The 17585-nt window shown below is 37.1% G+C and overlaps 1 protein-coding gene across 2 annotated transcripts in view; it reads right to left on the bottom strand.

The window, feature by feature from the left end:
* Positions 1 to 7077: 7077 nt before the first annotated feature.
* Positions 7078 to 17585, bottom strand: part of GNB1 (G protein subunit beta 1) — a 43810-nt gene continuing 33302 nt past the window's right edge. The window contains exons 7-13 of one of the 2 annotated variants that reach the window (XM_050909246.1): positions 16963 to 17026; positions 14751 to 14913; positions 11959 to 12025; positions 10217 to 10418; positions 9620 to 9836; positions 7530 to 7641; positions 7078 to 7139 (exon numbers count right to left, since the gene is read on the bottom strand). In XM_050909246.1, coding sequence (XP_050765203.1) covers positions 7535 to 7641; positions 9620 to 9836; positions 10217 to 10418; positions 11959 to 12025; positions 14751 to 14913; positions 16963 to 17026 — 820 coding nt within the window. In that variant the 3' untranslated portion in view covers positions 7078 to 7139; positions 7530 to 7534. Of the gene's footprint in view, positions 7145 to 7529; positions 7642 to 9619; positions 9837 to 10216; positions 10419 to 11958; positions 12026 to 14750; positions 14914 to 16962; positions 17027 to 17585 lie in introns of both variants that reach the window. The other variant, XM_050909245.1, reaches the window with a different exon arrangement.

The following is a 17585-nucleotide window of genomic DNA, read 5'->3' as shown; positions in this document are numbered from 1 at the left end:
CTGAGCACCTTCAGTGTACGAGAGAACACAGTGCAAAAAAACTTGCAGTTATAAAGCTTGAGTAATTTCAAATGTCAGATGTTGTCTACCACTCACTCTAAATCTTGTCTTGTTCTTCCCATTGGATTAAGCACCAGCTTCAGGGAGCCAAGGATCAAACGTGATTATTTGCCTTGGACCTTGTTTCAGTTTTGTTTATAATATCACAGAAAGTAAATCACTAAAAAAAAAAAGAAGGAACTATGGTGAAAAATCAATGAAAGTTTAGATAAATATATACAGTTACATATTATTACAGTATGACTCAGTCAAGCACCAGCCAGTGTAGAAAAGGATCTGCTGCTGCCTACTTGCTCTTCACTCAACATGAATCCTTATTTTGCAAAAGAGACAAAAACTAAATATTAGAATTCTATAGATCTTAAAACGTTTGCTTTTGTAAACAAGGACTTGGAATTTATGTGATTGTTCTATCAGATGCAAGAATAGTATATATCGTAGCAATACTCATTTCCAGTGCAGAAAGGTACTCCACTACACTGCTAGATAGAAGCGGACATCAGAGTCTGATCTTAGCATGAATACCTTGTCAATCAAAATATCTTCATTAGAAACTCCAGATCCCAATTCCTACTTAAAGCAGAGGAGGAACACTGAAAAGGGCAAACACTTAGGATTAGAGCTGTGACAGGGTGTGTCAAAAATGTTGAGAGGGAGTTCAGAAATGGGGGGGTGGGGGTGGGTGTCAGGCAGAGAGAAGCGCAGGGAATTACTGAGGCTCTTCATGATCTCTGTCCATTATTTCCTAAATAACAGTTGGATTTAAAGTTGTCTAAGAGACCCTGCTCCAGTTAGCACTGACTGATTTTAACCTCTCCACCTCTGCCATCTGAAGTTTTTACATAAAAAAATTAGAAAAGAAAATCCCTATAAAAGTAAACATTAGGAAAAGCTTGTTTTGTTTGTAAGTCTTTATGGAAAAATCAGAACATCTTCAATGGACTCTGAAGATATACAAAGGAGGGGTTACACGTACTAGGAACACATATTGCAGTCAAATTCAGCACAGGCTTCTTTTGTCATGTACACTTTCTCTACACTGACCACCCATCTTCATTATGTTTTATACCACCAGATGGAGCTGCACTGTTTGTACTTCTATATGCAATTTTCATGAGAACTCAGCATTTTACCATCTTGAATGGTTCATCCTTTTTAACAGACTTTTTACTCCCTTATTTATTTTGCCATTTAGAAAACTGTTACATCAAATGAACTTTTCATTTTCCACTTCCAGCTCCACAGATGATTACCTCTCAGGGTCAATCACATCTCACTGCACTAATCTAGAGCAAATGGCTTATAATTAAAGAAGGAAAAAAAAAAAGATTCTCTTTGTTCTATTTTATGACAAAATTGACTTGGTTTAAGCCTGGAATTACTTGAATGAGTATTTTGCAGGGCCTGTGTTTCTAGAGGGTGAGTTTTTAGCAGCCAGCTCTCTAAGCAATGAGAAGCTCACCCAGCTTTTATTCACATTTCTATGGCTTCTGTTTTCCCCATGTAAGTGACATGGGGTCACTTTCATTGTAAAATTACTGGGTAATTTTACAAATACAGTCTGTGTTACTATCCCATACACACTTTCAAAATACTCCTTGGAGACTTTTTAGTATTGACTTTTGAAGAAAAAGTGAGCAGACAGTTTCAGAAGGATTCAACTTTGCCTTCCTTTAATGAACACACTTTGAATAGGCCCAGATTATCAGAGGGGAAGTGCTCTGGAACACCAACTCCTGATCTGGGACCCCACAATTTGTCAATATTTGACAAGAGTTTAGGAATCACCATGGGAAGTGTGAGCTGAAGCTTTCCTGCTTCCACTGAATTGATTTAACTCATAGAGCAAGTGCTACATGACAAAACTTCTCCCTGGTCTGCATTTCAACACTCTTAAATATGCATGGGTTACAAACTAGCAGGCAGCAAAGTACAGATCCAAACGTGAGGCCCTGTGGTCAGAAGGCCAGAAATCTGCCACTCATGTACCGTCTCCTGTCAGGAAACAGGAACTGCAGATTGTCCGAACCGCGTTTCCTGGAGAGATGGCTTAACACAAGCAGTTAAGCCTGGAACAACATGCAGCCATGTCAGAATCAAGGCTTTCATTTTCTCAGTCCAAGTGACTGATAGGGCAGGCCCATGGATTTTGATTTACCGGCGGATCAGGTTTCACAAGAACAGTAAGAAAAGAAAAAGACAGCACCCAGTAATGTTTAAGAAAAGACTGGAAGGAGACAGAGCAGGAATTTTTTAACTCATCAGGTACACTGGACCAAAGTAATAATATTTAAATCAGCAAACACTGCCAGAAAAAAAGCACATTTGACAGGATGCAAGCAGCTGCCGTTCAGGATACAAGATGTCGGCTCCCATCACTGAGCATACAGGGAATTTTCACATGACAGGGCCATTCAGAGCAGGGGTGACAAGGGAATGGGCTAAGCATCCCTGTTCTAGAACAGTGGAACTGAAATCTATTGTTTATTCTTTCCAAATTTTCTCCAGCTCTTCTTCCTCCCTCTCTTGTACAACCCTAAAGCAGAAAAAATTCAACTTTTCACATACTTTAGGAGAATTATTACACATTGGAATGTAATATAGATAGAAAGTGACCAATTCAACTCAGATCCATTGAGTAGCCTGATGTTCAAAGCAGAAGCAGACTTTCTAAAGATTATATGAAGAGAAGAAAAACAGAGCATCACTATGCAAAAATAGCCAACTGCTGTTAGAACTTGTTCATTAGTCGGTTCTTTTATTCTTTCCCCTCAAATCTGAATTCATGGTTACACCTACGCTAAAAACAGTGTTAATCATAATACCACGCAGGATCCTGATTTGTTTTAGACCAAGTCACACAGAACTCAGCAAGGGTGACAGGTTTTATTATTCTTTATTTACTCTGCCACTTCCCAGAAACCAGATCATTCTATTTTTAGCTCTTATAGGGCATGACTCCATCAGTAATTTTAAATACGTTTCACAGCTAATTTAAAACATACACTCTGGGGCAATTAATGGTCAAAAGTTAGAATGCCCAACTCACATCTTTTCTTCTACTCAGATCCTCAGATCTTTTAAAATACATTTAATTCACTAAGAAATTAAAGGCCATGAGGGGCACAGAAAACATAATAATTAAAAGTCTTAACTCTAGGTACTGAGATTGAGAAATCTGTTATCTCTTCCTTCACTTGACTCCTTCTCCCTAGCTCCATGGGAGGATTCCAGTCCCATGAAGTCCATTCTATTACCATGACACACTTTCCAAGCCAGGACCAGACAACTGTAACTCCTTTTCCCACCTCCACACCCACTCATTATCCAAATACCTCAGATCCATCGGTCTTGTCCACCTTCACCATCTAACATGCTTCATAAACACGTAAAGTTTTACTCCATTCTCCTTTGCAAAGACACCACTCCTCATCCTTTCATATATCTAATACATAGTCAGGAGCCCACGAGTAAGAAACTGCAAGCGCCGCCACTAAGACCAAGCAGAGACAAACCGTTTTCGCATACTGGTGTTATCAGTTTATGAAATCTTGCTCTAGAAATTTGCCAGCAGGTAGGTGAAGCTGCTCTTTTGGAACCACATCCCAGAATTATCTTTAAGTCAGAATTTTTTCAAAGCCTGGAGGAGCTACTATGTTACTGTGATTGCTATAGGTAAGATTACATAAGCCATTTTGATTTGGGTACTGATCCAAGCCCACCCTAAAATTAAAGGCATTCAAAACTCAAAGACTTGGCCCAAAGTCAAAGACGCAAGAGTTCAGTGCTTCTAACTTTGCATACCCATTTTTCTTCAGTTACAGCTCTGAATAACTAAGCATACAAAGACAGACAGATATTTAAATAATATAGTTTAAAGCTTCATATTTAACAGAAGCACTGTCTGTAATAAGAGGCATTTGCAACTGTTTGCATTTCAAATAAATCACACTGCACATTAGCCTCTTGACCCAAGAAGTTACTACCTTGGCAGGTATTTTATTGCCAGCAAAGGCATTCTCAGCACAGGCAGGAAGCTGTAATTTAACATATGGATGGAGATTAAGGAAAGTAAGACAGATCATGTCTGCATTGATTTTATTACAGACTAGACAAAGTCACATATGAAACATCCGTTGGAATAGAAATATACCACGTGAGTGGAAAAAACAGCTATACCATTTGGAATTGGAAAAGACTAAATTTGAATTCCCAAATTTAAGCATTTCCAGCCATGAGCTACTTACCAGTATTCTGCAGTCCAAAAACCCAAAGCTCACAGTTAACGGCTGCTAGTTAAGTAACGTCACCATCATATTTTCCATACTCACAGCTTTTAAAACCTTCTCCATTGAGGCTGAGAATTTCCATGTTTGGTATGAAACCAAGCCATGGCACTGGAATTTCTCTTGGTTGATGTGAAATGAGGGAAAATCCACTTTTGTTTAGGTCAGAACAAGAGAAGAGACTTTACACACTAAAAATATAAAACAAAACCCTCAAGTGGACCAATACAAGGTTGTTAAATCAATTGCTTTTCAACACTTCTTGTTTCAGGAATTTGCTTCTGTTGGTATAAAATCCATTTATTTTTTTTCTAAATATAATTCTGCCTTGTGGAGACTTTGTTCTTAATGAGGATTAAAATGACAACTACTTACCCTTCTCAATACCTACAGTAAGGACAGCTAACTGACAACAGAGCTTATTTGGCCAGATCCTCAAATGGCAATAACACAAGATGTTCCACTCAATTCTTTTCCTATTAAAGGACACAAAATTTTAAAAGAAGTTACTAAACATTTGCTCTGATTTCCTACTGCAGGTGTTACACTCTTTTATATTCCACAAAGCATTTTTGTGATGTATACCACATGAATCATACTAGCTCCTTTCATTTGGAGTTTGAGCTAAGAGAGCTACCAGCAGTTTTTGAGTAAGCTCTCAAGTAGCTCTAGCAATCAAACGAAGAAACATCCATCTTAACTATTTAAGAATGGAGGAAGCAAAATGCCTGCAGCCACTAAGTTCCACATACTTGCCATTCAGTGTTAGCATATATTGCACATTTACACATACATTTTCAGATACTGCTGGCGACACTTTCCAATAACAAAAATCGCGAGGATTTTAGTTCAATCTTGCAACTCTGTTTTTAGCTTTAAAACAAAACCCACATCCCTTCACATGAATACACACTTTCTAACACACTGCATATTCTGCCCAATTAACCATTAAAAATCCAAGCCATTTTAAAATACTGAACAATTTGTTTTGGGGCAGCATACACTTCTCTCATATGTTTATTTCATAACTCAAATCCTGCCAGAAGCCGTTTTGTGGGTTGAACAATAAGCTGCAAATCAGATCAGTCAAAACTCATGTCAAACTGCTTTATTACATCTTAAATAACATTACATTTTAATATAGTATCTATCTTGCATCCAGCTTTCTTGAAGTACACTGACTTTAAAATTAAATACAAAAGGTGAAGAGGGATACAGGGCGTGGAGAAAGCTCTACAGAGTAGTTTCATGAAAGAGAGTAAGAGGGAATTCATCTTTTATGCCAAATCCAGGCCTAACGCACAATTACAGCACATTTTTGTACAGAATGTTGCAGAAAAAACAAAATGGAGAAAAGCTACTACTGCTGCTAGGAAGGAGCATTTCTGGATACAGTGAGAAGATAGGAAAGTTTAACAGAACAATCTGCTGTCCAAACACTGCTGCTTTTAACATTTTATTTCAAAAGAAAGCCAGGAAAACCTGCTCATTACAAAAATGACTCTGATCAGATGCAAAGGACTCATCCTACAAGAGGAACTGGCTGTGAGGAACTGATTTATAAAGAAGATGGTCTAGGTTCCCTCCTCCCACACCCCAGAATCTTTGACAGCGATTGTTTGAACAGGCTGTTTCTTTAAAAAAAAAAAAGTGACTTATCACGCTACTCCAAAACGTGCATAGCTTTGTACTTGAGTTCTTCATAGATTTATGCACAGAGTAGCAACAATAAATGAATACAGCGACAATGGTTACAGTTTTTAAACAGGTTATTTCTTCAAAGAAAAAACATCTAAGGACTTAGTCCAATATGCACTTTTTAGCATTTCTACAGCATGCGATTCTAAGAGTAAACCCACCCAGTATGGCAAACAATCAAAAAAGGTTTTTTTTTGTTTAACTTAGAAAGTTCAAGATCATTATTTTCAAAACATTGATTTGTACATCATTTCATACACAAAGAATTGACTCAATACCCAAGTGTAGGATAGGTCTCTTTTGAAAACAGAGATTCCTGGTTGTTGAGACTTATAGGATAGTGTTAGGATATATAAACTGCCCTTTCAAGTGGACAAAACCAAAACAGATTAAAAAAATCAGTGTGGTGAAAAAGGGGGGGGCAGGAGGGACCAAGGATTGCATTTGTTATCCATAAAAGGTGAAAGGATTCTTTAAACAAGCATTCATTACCTTTTACAGCATGTGCTTGGTTACCTTACTGCTTAACATTATCCTATATATGCCAAGTTTTGTGCAACAATTATCTGTGATACTAGAAAATAAAATAAAAAAAGTAGGGACTAAATTTACAGCGTTAACAACCCCCAGATGCTCTGGGCTAGGACTCCCTTGTTCTGCTCAATTAAATACATAAAGAAATGTATTTAAAAAGGAAACTTGAAAAAAATCCTGCTACAAACATGACTTTAAAATTTGCAAGTGTGTGAGATAAAGTCCTTAACTTCAACTTGGAAACTACAGTGAAAGCTAACTGTTTCACAATTATGCTCAAGTTTATTTTCTGGTCATGCTTTTATGATAGTGTTTCATTTTTAAATTCTCAAGACAAAAAAAAATGGTCCCAAAAGGAATGCACAATTTCATTTTGCTTACAACACAGAAATTCTTCTTGGAAAGGTAATTGTGCTCTTCATTTCAGCAACAGGAGACGGAAAAGATCTTGCCCTTTGAAGTTGGGGAGGATGGGGGTCCAAGTTAGTATGGTTGGATTGGATATGCTATCATTTTTAATTTTCAACCGTTGGAAACTTCTTCCAGTCATGGAGTCCGCCGCTTTTCTGACACACAGAAAGATTTATTAAGAGTTGCACTTTGATAAACTGTAATCAAGTTTCAAGCTTTGCTCTCGCTACCCACTGATGCATTTAGCCATTATCTCACCATTTTCAAGAACGCCATTTATTTACTAACCCAGATTCAAAAGACCGTACAGTCATCCCTACCAGGAAAATAAAATATGCCAAAAATAGTTCATCACAAAAAAAGTCATTGCATACATTAAACAAATAGCCTTCTAAAAAAACAAACTGATTTTTTTTTTTCTCAAGGACTTTCCTAGTCTGAACTATAACCTTGCAGCATCAGTAAAACAGCACTGTTCGGACTTGGAAAAAAGCATTCTGAATACCAAACAAGGACAGCCTTAATTAATTGGATACCTACCTACTTCAGTTCCAGATCTTGAGGAAGCTGTCCCATGATCCTGTTGCCACTGCCATACCATCATCAGTCACACCTAAGCAACTGACACGGTTATCATGACCAGCAAGGACACCTATAAATAAGAACATGTAACAAACATATTACATTACTTTGATGATTTCGTATTTCAGTTCAAGTAACACTGAGGCACTCATGTTTGGATTAGTCAACCTATACATTCAAAAATCCTCAAACACGGTTGGATTTTTTAAATGCTTCTGATTTTATAAAGCACAAACTTAGATATAACTGGGTGGGTTTGCAAGGGGGTAATTCAGTAAATGCATTACTCCGAAGTTTTCCTTGTATATTCCCCACATTATGACCCTTACTGGTTTCTTGCAAGTTGTGAAATCACAGCCCCAAAAATTCTGCTGACAATGTCATAACAATAAATATAGTATAACCATGCATTGCATAGCTCTTAGTATTTCCTCTCCATAGTAATAAAGATCAGTTAGATTTTACAAAATCTTTTAATGTATAAAATCAGAAGTTAAGCTGAATTATGTTATGAACACTAAAGCATTTTTCATCTAATTTTATCTTACTACGTTTACAAGCACTTACAAGACAAACTCCTACATACAATCTATTTGTCAATACAGAGTTCTGCTACAATTCAATTATAGTACCATTAAAAAAAAGAATTGAGACACTAAACCAAAAAATTAAGGGAGCCAACATTCTCCTCTATCCCCTTTAATTTAACAGTTTCAAGGAGGTAAAAAGAAAACCTAATTATGTTCAAGCTCTTTCCAGTCCACAGCACTGAGCTAAGATATTCTTGGTAGACTTAAAATTAATCTTATACATCAATTACACTGCTCATAGGACTCTCTTCATTCATATTTTGGGCTTTTCCCCTCCATTTACTATTCTCCAATACCGAACATGAATTAAGTCAGTTTTTGTTCTTACACTAACTAATATGTTTAAAAATTAATATTTTTAACTGTTAATTCAGTGTAAAAATGAATACTTCATACACAAAGATTCTTGATGTTTGAAGAAGTAACATTTCTGATATACTTTATAAAAGCAGTAACGCTGTGTAACACCATTAATCTCCAGATCCTATGAAATCCATACAAGTGTCTAAGCCTCAGCACAGAACTGTGCACTTCTGCAGCAGAAGCCAAAGTGTTGAAGCGGACGATACAATCTTCAGTAATTCAGTGCGATACAGAAGCCAGCTGCCAGAGCTAACAGAAGTACCTAGGAGTTACCTAGAATTTACTGTGGAAATAGCATTAATATATCAAAATTCAGTCTACCATCAACATTAGTAAGTGCTGCAATTTGGTAAAACAAAGAGAGCGCCAACAAGTCTTCTACAATTTGAACGGAATACATAACCACAAAGGTGTTTAATATAGAATCAGGCACAATAGAAGTGTCAAATCTACTCAGAAATCTTAGGTCTCGGAACATTTCAATAAGCAGAATACTTGACAAAGTAGTTGTTTAAATTAGTTCTAAAACTTGGCAATAAAGAATCACACTTCATGAGTACATGGGCTGTAAACCCAGATCAGCATAAAGAATTGTTTCTCATTTCTACGGGTAAGCAAGATCACCACCTCCTTCTGTTCTTTTTCTTAATGAAGGTCTTTCAAAGAAAAGATACAGGAAAAACCACATAATTTGGAAGAAACAAAGAATAAAATCTGAGTGGTAAAACAAAGTTGCTAGAGACAGAAATTAACAAACCTAATGGAAACTATTTTGGTATATATATTTTTCATTCATAAACAATGCCATGAAGCCTAAAAAAAAAAAAAAAAAAATAGCCCTCCACCCCCAAAACCTTGTTTTTAATAGCAATCTTCCTGTTGTCAAGCATCCATTGTTCCTTTCTATCCTTTAGCAGTATTCCAATTTATTTGTTAACATCATTAAGCTACTTTCATCATCGGTCATCCTAAAACAGGTTATCACAAAGTTTTAAAGTTGAGACAGGGAATACTAACAGGTCTGTACATATGACTCAACTCTCACATTCAGTATTTCACACTGTGTTTATAGTATTTAAAACCAAAAACATTTACCTGCTCTATCAGCTTTCAGTGTGTCCCAGACATTGCAGTTGAAGTCATCATAACCAGCTAAGAGGAGACGTCCACTCTTGGAAAATGCTACAGAGGTGATGCCACAGATGATGTTATCGTGTGAATAAACCATAAGTTCCTGATCAGCCCGAAGATCAAAAAGCCTGCACGTAGCATCATCCGAGCCTGTGGCAAACGCATTGCCATTTGGGAAGAACTTTGGGGGTGGGAGGGAGGGGGAGGAAAAAAAGACACATCATTTCAGACTTGATTCCTCTGTCTCATCGAATATACCATTTTGTACAGACCAAGGGGAAAAAGAAAGCAGCAAAGAAGAGCATACACCTCTCCACTACTGGGATATGGGCAAAACCAGTGAAGTAATTAAGAGCATGTGAAGAACAGCCACTGTTTCCATTTACAACAATGGATCTGAAGTTGTACAAATTTCAGGTACTTTCCCCAGCTACAAAAACTATTAATTAAAGAAAATATGCCATAATACGACATCATACAGTACATGCTTAAGAGCCGAGACCAGAGAAATATAAACATATAAATTTAAATCCCATGTCCTCTGTTCAAGTCGATACATACACAGATGGCATTGATGTCCGACTCATGGCCAGTGAAGGTTTGCCGACACATTCCTTCTCTAACATCCCACAGTTTGGCAGAGGCATCACAGGCACCAGAAACAAAACACCGGGCATCAGGAGCAAGAGACAAACTCATGACATCTCCAGTGTGCCCGGTAAATGTAGTTGTCTGCTGACCAGTTTCTATGTCCCAGAGAGCACTTGAAAGAATAATTAAAAAGGCAAAAATCAACACATTTGTGCTCCATTAGAAGGTCTAGACAGCAATTCTTGTCTAAATCTGTTACTTTTTAGCAGTGATATAAATGAAAACTCCATAAAGTATTAACAAAAAATATACTGAGAGTAGAAAAACCAAAACATTCTTTGTTGAACTATTTGGCTACGTTACAGGATAACTGTGCATAGAAGATTTTAAAAGCCACCTTCTATTTTAAAATATTGGGGGGGTTAAATTGAAAAACAGTGAAAAAAATTACTAACACTCATGGTTGTTTATACACAAAGTTCTTGTGACATGCCAATGACTATTGTCCAATACTACTACAAGCTTGATTTAAAGCAGCAGTGGTAAGGCTACAGCAAAAGCTGAGTCAGCATTTCTCATTTTGAAAAACTCACTGAGGATATGTAACTTTGTGAATTGTGTCTGTCATCTTAAAGCTGCACCACTTCCCCAAGACAGCAAAAATCACTACTACAGTGACAATCAAAGAGTATAAAAAGATGAAAGAACAATATCACCTCCCTAACAAGAGATCTAAACATTTAAGGAATATTAAGGATTTTTAATTCCTGTAATTACTCAGTAAACCAGACCCATCAGTGGCAGATTTGCACTAGGTAAATAAGAGATGACTGTACTTTGATACTGTACTTTGAAGCTTGGCTGAAGTGATGTCAAGGACAAACTGTTATCCAGACAACTGTAGAGTTACTACAGTAACTCCTGAAGCAGCTGTATTCTCTTATAAAGAGCATAATTTTAACAAGTCTTGGTTGTTTTTTAAAAAAAAACCACCAACACGTATTTAGAAACCTTTTTGTATAAAACCAAATGTATATATTCAATAGCTACTCAGAATCAGTGGACTAATAGATGGGCATTCAAAGAGACTGACGCTGTGTAGGAGAGGTATTTATTAAGACAACCTTTGCTATAAGAACCACTGCTTGGGAGAGCTGTAATGCTTTTAAGAATTAAATATAATAGAAAAATCTATAAAAAAAGATTGAGGTCTTTTTTCGTTCAGAAGCTAGTATTTATTAAGGCATACACCTACATTCTCCTCAAAAAAACCATCTACTGTCACTGTAGAAATTGTCTAGGAGCTCTTCTGAAAAACAACATAAACTAAATTCTGTATTAGAAAAATCCAAATATGACTTTTTAAGTAATAAATACTGAATACTAAACAAGTTTGAGAAAATTCATTAGTCCAATGCACTTATTTCTGAAAGCTAAATAGTTATAGTAAAAAAAATTTCCCATGCCATCTTAACACAGAGAATTAGGTCAGGCTCTTCATCAGAACATGAGCATAACTAAACAGCCAAAGCTAACAAACTTGAAAGTCCAAGTTTTCCATTACTAATAAAACCGTGACATATGAACAATAATTAATCACATTTAGTCTTCTGGATGACTATCAGGTTTATGAAGAATAAAGTTTCCTTCAATAATAGAGTATAGCTGTGAAAAGTCATTACTGACAGTCATGTCAAAATTTTACTGCTTACCAAGTGGTGTCGCCAGAGCTGGTAACGATTTGATTATCATCCAAGAAACGACAGCATGACAAGTATCCTGAAAACAAAACAAAAAGTTGATGAATAAGACCAGAGATTCCTCTTCACGTTGCATACTGGCTTGCTTATATGTTGCTTCCTCCTCTCCTGAAGAGGCAGCAAGAACTACTATATAAGCCTAAAACACAACATAGACAATTTTGATATAGGAACCTCCAATGTTTTGGACAAAATGTAGTTTGGCTCTTTACAGACCATGCCCAATTCAACCACTACACTAGCACAGCGATACACTGGCATCACAGCAAGTTGACCTAAACAAAGATGTAACACAGAAGAAAATAAACTTAAGGAGCTTAACCAAACAGGGTAGACACTGTTTTGGAAATACCTTGCCAATTTTTCTTTCGGTAGAGAGTGGGGCGAGGAGGAGGAGGAACAGAAAGAGGGAGTAGTAAGGCAAAAGTGTGGAATCCACTGGCCAAGCTGGAGAGAAGCATGGGTAACCCTGCACTGTACACACTAAACTTTCTTAGAAAGTGGATCTGTACGTCACTGCATCCAGGAGCAACAAAGGCTTATGACCTCAACTGTATCATACAACTACCGAGAAAAAATAAACTACATTCTTGGTCAGTACAAAGAACAGAGCCTATACATTGGATGTTTCCCAACAGTGGCATCAAAGAATTTCATCTGAATGCTCTGAAGCATCTTTGTACTGAAGTACCACATGCCAAACTATCAACATAACAACTCTGATTACAAAATTAGTCTGTCCTGCCAGCCACCTCTATTTCACAAAGCACAAACATCTTCTGAAAATCCAAACTACAGCAAAATATGAAAACCTGTAAACATCAGCTTCCAGCTATAGGCTTTGTTCAATTCTGCAACAGAAAAGCAGCTCATTGAAACTGTTCCTTCGAGAAGATTCCACACAAACTGGTCAGGTCTCAAATGTACTCCTTTGATGTCCCTTGCATTACAGAAAAATTCTGCTTCTCATGTTATGTAAAAATTCATGTTTTCCCAGCTATACAGTTTATAATCATAAAGACCATTAAGCAGCTAGAATATCATAGAAATAATGCTCTTTTTATTGCTAAAATATTTTTCAGTATTTTGATACACACACACACACGGTCACATACTGAAAGCCAAAGCTCCCTGTGTCCAAACATCATTCCAATTTTCCCTGTGTCCTGAAGGGCAGGCAGGAGGCAGGGGAAGAAGAGTACCTTCTTAGAAATCACTTCACTGGTCACAACACAACCACTATCTGAAGGCCAAATCAGCACTGCATTCTCACACCCTTAACTACAACGCAGAGGGTAGACAATTCCTCTAAACTACATAAATCATGCTTTGTAAGAAAAACAGTTGAAAGAAAATTAAATAGCATTAAGTGTACTTTAATTCACATTTAACTTTTTCTGTATAAAAATTCATTACTGTATAACTATTTATTTCTGAGTAACCTTATTTTCCTTCAATGAACAGTCTTTATACCATTTTCTTTACTCTTTATAGTTAGAGGCTTGATCAGGCAGAAAACCAGCAAGACACAGAGCCCACCTGACCTTTTCTCTAAAGAACTGTTAGAGGTTTTCTCTGGAGCCAAGCTGACATCCTCTAGAGCAATCTACCTTTGTTTTGCTGTGTTTTGGATTACACTCTTTGTGGAAACAAAGAGACCGTAAAGGGGACGTGCAGCTTCAGAGCTGCAGCTTTAGGAGAAATGCCTAATTACAGTACATTCCCTTTCTCAGATTGTTGGAGGTATTACTGATTCTGCAAGAATGCAGAAGACTACTGATGTGTGCGACAGGCTCAGTACTACGCTAGTACTTTACAGGCTACCAGAGTGCCTACCAAATAGGCAGTGTTTTAATTTTCAGTGGAGTTCAAGAAACCACCCACCCAGCTTTCTTCTGAAAAATCTCCAATCCCATTCACAAAAAAATAAAAATACAATCTGTCCATTATCAGACAATATACAAAAGCAGTTCACATTTTCTAGGTTACTACTGCTTATAAGGTGCTCCTCTCCATTAGCTGTACATTCTTTAGGACGTGAGAATATCTTCAGCCACTGAATTTGCTTTTAAAGGTACTTTGTGACACTGAGTTTCTTGGTTTGTTCAGAAAGAAAAATTTTCATCTCATCCCCCACACTTAAAACACTAGCTTTTAAGCACCATGAGGGACTTTCTTGCTTCAGAAACTCTAATACCTGTGTTTCTACAATCCTTCTTACCTAAGAAGATGAATTGTGCTTCATCTGTCACTATGAGAACTTTGCAGCTACAGTTTACATCCTAATTCACCAGGCAAAGCCTACAAGTCTACCTGTCTCTTCTCATCAATCACAAGACAGTCCATCTTAGAAACAGAAACTGAAGGTAAAAATTCAGCTACTGTGTTCTGGGAAAAAGGGAGAGCAGGAGAAACAGAAGAGGAAGTAATGAGAACTCAAACTAACTTTTGCAACTAAAGAATAGCTCCACCAGAAGGCAGCTGTCTTACTTATGAAAAGTTAAAACACATTCTCATTACACTTCTTTTGTTCAAAGAGTATCATCCTTAAAAAAAGTTTTTAAAAAGGAGGGAGAAAAAGCCACTTAAAAACAGGCAGTATGAAGCTAAGGTCCCGCCTGAGAAATAGAGGTGCACAATGAAGTATATCTTTTTAATTAGGAAATGATATTTAAAAGATTTTTTTTTTTTTAAATCTTCACCAGGTGCTTAGGTAACTTAGATCATTCTGAACAGACACTCACCTGTGTGACCAGCTAGTTCACGGCTGACACGTACATTCCCTTCACGAGTTTTCAAGTTATAAATGGAACAGATGTTATCAAGACCACCACAAGCCACATAATTTCCAGAAGGAGCATATGCACAAGTCATGACCCAAGATGAACGCAGGGGAATAGCATGCACCTGAAACCAATACATTAATGTATTTAATCTGCAAAACAACTGGTTCAATAATTTACCATCAGGAAGTTTTTCACCTGTCTCTCAAGACATACATCATCTTTTTGTCAAAAGGACAAGAAGAAAACAGTGAAAAGGAAAGTCTTTCGCTGTTTGAGTATCAAACTATTTTGAGGGTAACTTGCATATATAGCTCGTCAGACCAAGTAATGATGTAATTAAATCCTCAGATTTGCCTTTCCTGAATCCAGTTTAATCAGCAATATTGCTAAAAACTGAATTATTTCATTTCAGTGCTCTGATTACTATTGGTTTATTATAGGTTCAGGAAAATATTGACTTCCAAGTACAGTCAGCAAAACTGCCAATTCCAGGCTTAGATGCTATGCTATGAATGAACAAGTAGTTGCCGGCTGGGGTTAAACCACGACATATCCTTATACATAATGTGAGATTTCATGCAATACTACTTAAAAAATGCAGGAAGATTGTTAAACAGTAAAGATTACTGTCTGTTCCTCTACTGCTACAGTATTCAGTGATCCTGCAGCAATCAGTAGTAAAAAACAATACCCTGCACTAAAACCACAACCAGCTCAGTTTTGGAAGTCTTCTACCAAGGAGCTAATTAGAATATTCACCTTAAGCCATTTTATTTTATCATTAGGAAAAGATCACATTTATGACAACTCTGTTACTTCCATTGTGTGCTGCAACTGCCAAAAGAACATCTGCAGACTATCATTCAAGTATTTTTGCACTAACTGCTTCGGAGTGCTACCTAGTCAAATTTAATACTGTTTCAACACCAAGCTGTTTGCTACCTATAATTCCAGAGGGTATGTGGTTTGGTTTTTCATGGGTTTTGTTTGTTTGGGGTTTTTTACTTGGGGGGGGGGGGGGGGGGGGGGGGGGGGGAGGTGGGTGGTGGTGTTTTTAACTCAATTGCTATTTCACTGAATCAATACTGCCAAGAGGTATGGGAGGAGGACATTTTTGCAGCTGAAGAGTTCTATTTCTCATTCTAGTAAAAATTTTACCAGTCAAGTAACAACCTCTGATTCCATCCCCCCCAGATAAGAAAGCTGCTTTCTGCCTCTTGGTGATGCCATGGATTAATTAGCATTCATTGAAGATACTAATATGGAAATCATGGTATACAGTGATTATTCTGCCATCTTATCTTTCAGTTATTACAGTAATTTAGATCACATTTATCTGCAGGCTGGGGTCAGAGGAGGAGGAGGAGGAAGGCAAAAAAGGGAGAGTTTATTTTTATTTTGCAAACAGTATTATCACTCTTTACTAAAGTTATGGATTCATTAGTTTCACAACTGGGATTCAGCAATAATCCCAGCTTTAGGAGTTGCTGCTGCAGTTATTTGTTTCTGCTTCTCTCTCCTCTGTAGCATGCCATTTGCTCAAGTGCATTGGCAAAACTGTTTTTAAGGCTATGATGAGCTAAGCCAGGAAAATTGACTTGAAATAAAGTCAGTTCCATACTCCTGCGCACAACAGACTTAAGCAGCTCTGTCAACCTAACTCAAAGGGGCAACATGTGAATTGTTGCTAGCCCCGATAACAGTAACCATAACCAGTAAATACCAATCACTATCACATGAAAGTAAAAGTAATCCTGAACTGCATCATGTGATCGCAGCCAGAAAGTGATGACCCATTATATATGTCAGGTCTTTCAATACTTAACTGCAGACAACAAATTACTATGGCTATGCTTAAATCTCTGACTGTTCTGGTGCAACATGCTGATTACTTCTTGCTCTCTGTTGATCAATTTCTGTGCAGTATCAAAACAAATCAAAACATTCTCTAGAATTAAGTATCTCATTGTTTTCCATTTGTGGTGCACATTTCCATACGCAATGCATTTAAGACACTGCTATATTCTTTAAATGCAAACTTTATTGTTTTGGAGAATTCGAAATTTGGTCTTAGGACTATGAAAGTAATGCAGCCAAAATCATGACAGGTAACATTTCCTTCCTTTGTATTTACAGTTGAATTACATAGCAACATATCAATTAGCCTTACCTTGTTTGTAGTATAGCTGTCCCAAATTATAAGTTTGCCATCCTGGGAGGCACTAACTAGAAGCCTAGAGAGGAAACAGGAGGTAAACACAATCATTGCAGGAAGACAAGAAGGGACATCTTTGTGATGGCATTTGTCTCCATTATCAAGGCCAAGGTACTTGAAACCATGTAAGTACGGTGCGGCATTACCCAGTTCAGTTATTAGCACTATAAAAATAATTTTGCAAGTACTCAATTTCAATGCTAAATATTATTGAAATGTGTGATGGAACACCTACATGTTAACACATTCTGACTTCAGGAAAAACTGTAGCCATTTAACTAACATCTCAGTCTTGAAAACTGAGGGAGAAAACTTGCATGGAATCAGTGCTTCTGTGTTCTGCACACAGGCTTCAGATTCATTGAGTTTGGGAATCTGCACTATCAACACATTCTCCTTTTTCCTACTTCTAAAATGGGAATTTAAGTTCTAAGACATCCAAAAACCCTGAATGAATGTCAGCACTGAAATACAATAGAAATGAAAATGAAACACAGCAAAGATATCACTAATGGAAGGGGTAGCGTTAGGAAGATTTTTACTCTAAATCAACACCACCTCAACCCCCACTCAGCAAT

The sequence above is a fragment of the Gymnogyps californianus genome, chromosome 21, assembly GCF_018139145.2.
Source record: "Gymnogyps californianus isolate 813 chromosome 21, ASM1813914v2, whole genome shotgun sequence".
In the NCBI taxonomy this organism is placed as follows: Eukaryota; Metazoa; Chordata; class Aves; order Accipitriformes; family Cathartidae; genus Gymnogyps; species Gymnogyps californianus.
This window is presented reverse-complemented; position numbering and strand designations above follow the sequence as displayed.